Source organism: Buceros rhinoceros, unplaced genomic scaffold, assembly GCF_000710305.1.
Source record: "Buceros rhinoceros silvestris isolate BGI_N320 unplaced genomic scaffold, ASM71030v1 scaffold20895, whole genome shotgun sequence".
In the NCBI taxonomy this organism is placed as follows: domain Eukaryota; kingdom Metazoa; phylum Chordata; class Aves; order Bucerotiformes; family Bucerotidae; genus Buceros; species Buceros rhinoceros.
The window spans coordinates 30632-39330 of record NW_010414946.1 but is presented as its reverse complement, the minus strand read 5'-3'; the positions used below and the strand labels follow the sequence as shown (position 1 = coordinate 39330).

At 35.7% G+C, this 8699-nt stretch overlaps 1 protein-coding gene across 1 annotated transcript; it reads left to right on the top strand.

Annotated features, from left to right (window-relative positions):
- Positions 1–300: 300 nt before the first annotated feature.
- On the top strand, positions 301–5520 carry LOC104494447 (disks large homolog 5-like; the record flags this gene model as incomplete). The annotated part of the gene is made up of 3 exons (XM_010137267.1): positions 301–410; positions 2230–2339; positions 4694–5520. Coding segments are annotated over 3 exons (324 nt in total), but the record flags the coding sequence as incomplete, so codon positions are not given.
- Positions 5521–8699: the final 3179 nt, after the last annotated feature.

Below are 8699 nucleotides of genomic sequence, written 5' to 3'. Positions count from 1 at the left end.
TTAATTGCATATATATTGCATATATTTCAATCTGAGTTTTCATTTCATTAGTTCTTCAAATACTTTTATTTCTATCAATGCATACTTTTGGTATTATGAATGGAATTTTGTGCAGTTTGTCATCTTCTGTCTTTTGTTATAAATCCTTCAGGTATAAATTGCTCAGTATCCCAAAATGCTAAATTTGTAGCAAAATTTTGTTGGGTTGCTCTAATGTAGGTAGAGGAAGAAATGGGGAATTTGCATGTGTGCTTGTGCTCTTTAACTGAATGAGTGTTTTGCATTTACATTTGATCTTAGGATTGTCATTGTCTGCTTGACATCGCTCCTCATGCCATCGAACGGCTCCACAGTGTTCATATCTACCCTATTGTAATTTTTATTCGCTACAAAAATGCTAAACAAATCAAGTAAGTCTGTGAGGGGTATAGTTCAGGGTTGTTTATTTTAGCTTAAAATAAGCTTGTTGCCTTTATTGTTTCTTTCATCCTTGTCATCTTAAATCTCTTTAAAATGTGGAAATTAATCCTTATGAGAACCACTGTGAGGTAAATTGTCCTAACTTCATTTTGGTTGCATGACAGTTAAGTGAATCTTTCAAAGAACTCGAACAATGTAGACTTAACTCTGTGTACTCCAGGAGGCACTCAGATCTTTCCTGCTCACTTTTGTGTTAAACCGTAAGACAGATATGGGTGAGATCCATTGAGGAGTAAGTGGTGACGGTGATGAAGAACTATTCTCCCTCTTCTCAGCTGGGCTAAGTGTGTGAATGCAGCTCCAACTGATTCATAACTTCAGCTTTCATTCTCCAGTGAAAACAAGAAGAGACATGTCCTTTTGCCATGGAGCGTGTATAACGTGGTCTCCTTGGCCATGCTCTTTCAGTAATTGGGAATTTCCTGCTCGAATATAGCCAGTAGCAGAACATGGGAGTTACAGACCCTAGGCCCTCCCTTAATGTTTGAATAAGCCTCCACACATTTTCATAGAGTGATTGGTAAGAAGTGATATACTCTTTCAACACAAGTATTAAGAAACAGTTTTGTTGAGAGGTCTTATACTTGTGCTTATACTTGTGAAAGTTGAAGATTTTTTTATATTCTTGATCTGTGGATAAATTTGATGACTATCTATTTAATAAAGAAGATAAGTATCACCATTTTCAAGTAGAAGCAAGACGTAAAGCAATGGGGTGTATTTCATTACCACTGCAGGGTCACGCACTTGAATGATAAATGGAACTGTGATGTCTTGAGCCCCTTTGGAAATGGAGTGGTGACCATTACAGCTATTTTCTTTTTTTGGAAAGTGACAGGGAGCAATTGAACTAGACAAGCAAGGATTTGTAGCAGTCATCAAAATAAGGTGCAGTGGCACATTGTCTTTTCCTGTTAGGAGCACCAAAGGTTTTTCCAAACAGCCTTTTTGATATAGCACAGGTTCTGTTGGCATTCTTCAAATTCCTACACATCAGTTATAGGTTCATTTAGTAGTGGGAGGTGGGGTGGGGTGGTTTATTTATAACATAAAATCGTGCTGCTTTTCTCACTGCTACAAGAAACTATTGTTTTAGTACCTATCCGTATGACCTTGCTAGCTGATTATGAATTCTGCTTCCTTTTAAACAGGATGCCCTACTGGGAACCCTAAGTCAGATTTGGAGGAGAGTATTACAAGCCTCGATCAGAATTGAAAAAAATTTTTTTACTATTTGTATTTCTCTGTATTTTTTTCTTACTTTATTTCCAACAGCTTGTATATTAAAAAAGTCATCTCAAAAATATGTGCCATATATAAGATGACATGGAAGTATTCTCTTTGCTCAATTCTTGATACTTCAAGCCCTTAGAAGACCTGTACTTGAACTCAGCTTTGTGTAGGGAGTTCTGGAATGTATATGAGATGATGATCTAAATCACACGAACTGGAAAAAATTCTATTCTTTCTTCCTCTACCCCCTTCTAATCTCTGGGAATTTAAAGGCATACTGTCTTGGCCTGATAGCAAGTAAAATTGTTAGCACCGAAATGATCCTGATGACTGTGCTTATACTGCTGATACACAGCAGATGGCACTCTGTGCATGGGATTATGTTTGCAAATTAATTAGCCTTCCCCATTCACCCAGCCAGAGGTACTCATTTCAAGTCTGTTAAAAAATAAATAAATCACTCTTATACAAGGTTTTTCTTCTTTTTCTTTTTTTTTTTTTCTTTTTCTTTTGCAGAGAGCAAAAAGACCCAATCTTCCTGAGGGATAAAGTTACACAAAAACATTCCAAAGAACAGTTTGAGACAGCTCAAAAAATAGAACAAGAATACAGCAAGTACTTTACAGGTTAGTATTTAATCATCATTTCACTAGGAACACAGTGGCAGTATAATCTGTTTACACTGTAATTCAAAAGAACCTGTGTTCCTTCAAAGAGCACTTTTTTTTGGTTGTCTGTTGTCTTTTTTTTTCTCATTTCACCTTCTCTTTTGGCAAAGTTATGCTCTGGTGTTTAATTTTACTGAGAGAGGAGATCTCAAGATACTATCCCTTGCTTTTACATGTTTTTGTTTTAGCATGTAATGGATCTGATAACCTAAAGAGATTCTGAAAGTGAGTATTGGAAATATGATCAAGATAATTTGAGAGTGTTGTCAATTTTATGCCGTGTAAGGAATCTAAGTTGATTTGTAATTGCAAGAACCAAACAAAAGAAAAGCAAACAAAAGAACAAAACAAACCCTGTAGTGTAAATTAATGAATGATTTGTGAGAAGTACTTCAAATCTTCCAAGAAAGGAAAAAAATTGTTAAAGGTTTCTTGAGCATGCATTGTAATTTCGAATAATTAAATTCAACTTCTTAACATAAAGTATATCATATGAATCTTGAATTGGAGTTAATACTGTATTTTTACTAGAGAAAGAAAACTGTTTGAAGACTGTCTCTGCTTATTTCAGAGTATATTTCCATGTGATTCCACATACATTCAAAAGAGGGGATAAAATTCTATCTGTCTTGATGTGAATGGCTACAAAACTTAGAGGAGGAAAAAAAAAACAACAAACCCCAAAACCAAAAAACTGCCAGTAAACCAGCCAAAATCCAACTTTGCATCTCCTAAACAAGGGGATTCTTAGAGAAATATTTTGATGCATACCTCCCAAGTGCAGGGGAGGGAAGTGGAGGTGTGCTTAGTTTAGAGCTGTATCAATGCATCCTTAGACAAGCTGCACGTTCTCAACAAAATCAGTTACCTAGTATGTAATAGCCATACAAATGCTCATTTAAATGGTATATACCAAACCTTTACAGAGCTTGACATGTGTACTGCAGACGTGTATGGCCAGATTGCATCTGCTCCTTGTTCAGTCATTTGTTGCATTTTAATTTCACCCTGATGGTGAAAGTAGCACTCAGTCTAAGAGAGTCCTATGTGTATCTTCTCACATGCTCTGAGGGAAGGACCTCCCTCTGTTAATGCCAAGTACAGTGGACTCCAGCTGTCATCAACATTTCCAGATGCTGGTAGTCAGAGAGGATTGGTGTTAAAATGCATTGACATTTAAGCTTGTTGAAATTGTAATTTGCATTAAATAAACCTGTAGATAGGCATGTTGGACATGGTAGCTTCTTCATGAAGCTATATGTGACACACAGTCTCAGACCTGAACTCTGTGACTACTTCATGAAGTACATTTTTTGACTAATGACTCTTTCAAGTTGTCTTTGTTTCCTATACCAAATTGTGAGCACGGTGTGTAATCTGAATCACTCTCTAACTGCCATTCGTCACCTGTCATAGACCTTGTCAGTTCCTGTGTGCTGTATCCAAACTCACCTGACATCATTAACTGTAGTATGTACCGCAGAGTCAAGTAATATTTTATGTGAGATCAAATTTTCTCTTTTTAAAAATGGTAATTATACCTTAAGCCTTATAAGATTTTCCATACTATTACAGTGTTGGTGGTAGCTGAGGCCAGAGGCTTTGCTGACATATTTAAGTCATGAAGTTCCTCACTTTAAAGTCTTAAAGCTAATATATTCTCCTCTCCTGTGTTAATGTTGGCGTTTTACTTTTTATGACTGTTTTGTTTAGCAAGGGTAGAATGCAAGGTATTAATTTATCTTTTGAACTGATTTTCATGGAGTTACTTACTGTTGACCTCTTGTTCCTTGAATGTAGTTGGCAATAAGAATTGGAGTTTTGTTTAACTCTGATCTGTGAGCTGCCTCATAACTTACTAATAATATTTGTAAAAAGGGTCTAGTTGCTACAAATATAGTCTCTATGTATATTACCACATAAATATAAAACTCTTAACACCACACGCGCAACAGAGAAGGTTTATTATAGCAGGTCCTGACCATCTTTAGACTTAAACTTTGCCACCTGATGCCTCTGAAATTAGTACATGGAGGCCTCTAACAAAACAGTTGATTATAGCCATCAGCTCTGCAACTTCCCTGGGCTGTTCTAAGAACCAGAAGAAAAATATGTATTGAATGCTTGACCTCTTTGCTCTGTTTATTCTTTTTCTTGTTTTAAGAGTCACGTGTCTGGCAAATATTGAATTGGGTAGATTGATTCTGATAAACACTTTGCAAAAAAATGTACAAGACTGCTCTTTGTAATTAGTCATAACTGTTTGTTCCAGTCTCATTTGTGTCGGTTTTTTTTTTTTTTCTTCCCTCCAGGCATTGTCCAGGGAGGAGCCCTTTCAAGCATTTGCACTCAGATTATGACAACTGTCGATCAAGAACAAAACAAAGTCCTGTGGATCCCAGCTGGGCCGCTGTAGATTTATTTTGTTATGAAACTGCTTTGCAGATATAAATAACCAACTAACTTTCCAGAGGACTCTGTCCATTTCTGTCCTTATAAAGATATCTGTAAGTGATTGCTGTTTCATGAAGGGGAATGATAACACTGAACACAAAAGGACCCAATGAGGCATGTGGGAAGGGGTAGATCACTTCACCGACCTTGTCTCTTATGTCATACATGCACATGAGACAGGTTGTCACAAGGGGTTGCGACCTGCGTGTACTTGTCCATGAATAATGATTTTAACAATGCTGCAAAACCCTGTAGAATGACAAGTTTACAAAAACCTTTTCAAAGTATTTGGTTGTTGCTGTTTACTTGAATGTCTTTTTTTGTTTGTTTAGTTTTGTTTTGATTTTTTTAACCGTGTGTCCTGTCACTTAATGAGGTAACTCTCCAAAACAGAGTGAGATTTCTGAACATGAGCAAATGGTTTATGTGCAATGTGACTCTTAGTTGCAATTTTGACCATTTCTAAGCACATTGTTGACTTGACAACCTGGTAATAATGTGGGATTGAATCGGTACGTCTTGGGAGTAAGCTCAGAAGGAAGTACACTCCTCTACAGGGCAGACCACTGTTTGTATCCTGTCAACACTTGTCTGTCAAAGATATCGTTTCTTGTTTTATGCATGAATCTAATATTTAAATGTCATAATATATCTGAACAATCCAAGCTTAACGTGTGTTGATAAAAAATAATTTTTGGTTGTTGGGCCTGGATTAAGTACAGGGGGGGAAGAGTTGTAAGCTAGGCCTAGCATGCTGTGTTCTGTCACTTTTAGATACTGTAAATATGGAAAGCTTACGTCAGTGCAATTTTGCAGGGTAATTATTAAGCTTTGTACTTCAGTGTGTAGCATTCACATTGTTTTTATTTAAGAGCAGCCACAGTTTTAAGGCTTTGAATAAAAGCCGTTAAAAAGGTACTAAACTGTTAGTGTTTTCACTGTCAAAACAATAAGTGATTGTTTAGTTTTGGTTGCAGTACTTACTTACCTATTGTAGCAAACGCCATTGTATCAGTTCCCTTTTTGGTTTTTTTGCACTTCTGACTCTGTGTTACTAACACAGGTTTGGTACCTGTCTCTTCTGTCTCTTGTGCCACATTTCTTGGGTACTGATTTTAATTGTTTTTAGAATTTCATTTGAGTAGAACTGCTTCTTGGTCACTGTTCCTAACATTTCATTATGTAGGGTTTCTAGGTTTACACTACAGGCTGTAGTTTTGCTTCTGTTTGCAGCTTTTTTAATTAAAAAGGGATTCTTCTTGCACAGTTCTTCAAAGAAAGATCTGGTCCTAAATTTAAATTCTGTTTTACACATGCTGTTTTATAGTTCAAAATATTTCATATAGTATTTATATGGTTATATACTATATAGACTATTTTGAATTATAATACGTATAAAATATATATAGTATTTTACATAGTATTATAACATACTATTTTAATACTGTATGTATATAAAAATTAAAAAATAGAAAATAGTATGGATGAATTACTAGTCAAAGTACTTCTCATGGTGAGGGACAGCAGTTGTTTTTTGTTTATCTCATATTTTGTTTGTTTGTTTTTTTTAAACTTTGAGGTCAGAGTAGAGTCCAGTGGTACAGCTGAAACAGACAGGTACTGTTCTGACATGGTTTTTCTGTACTAAAATGAAAATGTCACTTTGTATCAAAAAAAAAAGTTAAAGAAACTGATTACTAAATAAAGGTCAATTTCTGTAACTTGACTTGTGTGTAAAAGGTGCCTATACCTAATGTTCTCTTTGACTCTGTTTATCTGAGTCTTCACATAAGTATTTATTTTCTGACTAAAACTGGCTCATACAGGTTCAAGTGCTCACTTGTAGAAGAACACGTTTTGAGTTTGTGGTTTTGCCAAGCCTTGCATGCATGAATACCAAAGATGTTCAAAAACTGCAGGACACAAGAAATGAGATGGTGGTTTGTGTTAACATATTTTCAACCTTCTGGCCCAGTGGTGTTAAGGATTTCAAGCCACCATGCAGCTTATATGGCTACAGGGAAGGAGTTAGCTAGAAATCAGCATCTTTTAACTTAATTTCTCCATAGCTAAACTGACATAAAGTGGCTGAAGATACTGCAACCCATAAGTATGATCTGATGTTGATATACAGACAAGTTGTACAAGACATATCTGTTTGCTTTCAGAACTTTCCATTCTGTTCACATTGGCCTGAATTGCAGGGTGTGTGTTTGCCGCATCTGGAATTATACTCTGACAGCAGCCAACCTGTCTACCTCAGACAAGAGTCCTTTTTACATGTCTAATATATTTGGAGGCCATATCATAATCCCTTTCGTTAAATGCAAGCATTGTCTTAAGCAGTCTTGAACAGCTTTCCTAGATGCATCTCAGATGTATGTATGTTCACGGTTGAAGTACAGTCATGTAATTTTTTCTGGACTTGAACGCATCTAGGTAAAGATTCTATGCCTCTATTTCACAGTGTCTTTTAAAATACACTGACATTAGGGAAATGTGCACTGGCTTGAACTAAAGAGACTGCTGTGAGAAATATACCAAACAAGGCAGACTTTGTTCTTGTGCAACAAAGAGTAAAGGTCCCAGAGCTGCAGCAGAAGCTGCAGGACAAACAAGGTGCTTGGCCTCTTCCTGTAAATTTTCTTATGGCTGCTGCGGTGTTAGTGAGTGTAAGACTTTCTTACTCATTTGGTTACTTTCAAAGAGTTGGCGTTGTTTTAACCTTAATTCTGTGTCGTTTTGCTTAGAAAATGTCTTGGTGTTCTTGACTGGAAAAGTACATTTTTGATGAGCATTTGATAGCAGACTTTTTAACTATTCAATTTTTCATCTTTTTCTCTTAGTATTCAGAGTTGCTTTTGCTAGCACAACTCAAATGATGAGAGTGTGAACCCAAAAACCAGGTGAATAGAGGATCCTATTACTGAAGTGTTAACATCCTAGCTTAATTTGGGATTGTTCAACTCCATTTTAACATATAATTCCTTAGAAGCTTTTGTAAGTGTTGGGGTTTTTATTACATTAGAAATTATTTTAGATTAATGTCGTAATTGTATTTGAAAGTTGCCTAGATGGATCATTATCTTGAAGTGAACTGTGCATAAATAGCATACTTAGACTAAAAGACTTCAAAACATTTTCAGTACTGGAAGTTATCTTTGTAGACCTCCAGTACAGAAAATATTTTGATTTTTTTTATATATTTTATTTCATCTTGTAACTTAGTTTAAAAACAAAAGAGGAGTATTAAAGGTAATCTGATTTCAGAAGATGTCTCTCAAGTAAGTGTTTGTAATAATTTTCCTCTACAAAATCCACCTGATAAAGGTGCACTGTGGTTTTTCCTCCATGTGTAAAGTATGAAATTCCAGAATTTAACACACACGTTTCTAAAATATGAGTCTTTTTTCTAAAAATGTAGGAGGAAAATGGCAGTGATCTAAATTCTTTCAAGAAGCAAATCACCAAAATTTTTGTACTATGTAACTTATTATCATTATAATATTATCATATTATGGTGAATTATCTGTCATTGCTTTATTAACAGTGCATTATATGCTAAATGTGTGTGTTCACTGGGTTATTTTCTGTGTCCATCATATTAAAGGAAATACTGCCAGTGACTGAGGAAGCTTTCACAGATATGGTATCTTGATTTATGACCCTTTATTTATTCACAGTATAAAGAGAATGTCCAAGAACTAGAATACTACTTGGCCTAGTTCAGAAAAACAAACAACCCAAAACTGAAACACCACCCCCACTCTCCCAAAAAGCACAAAATTAAACAACCCACTCGCCCTTTAACCTCACTTTCTGAATGCCCAGTTTGGCCTTTCTTATGATTTTGCGTCCTTCCCT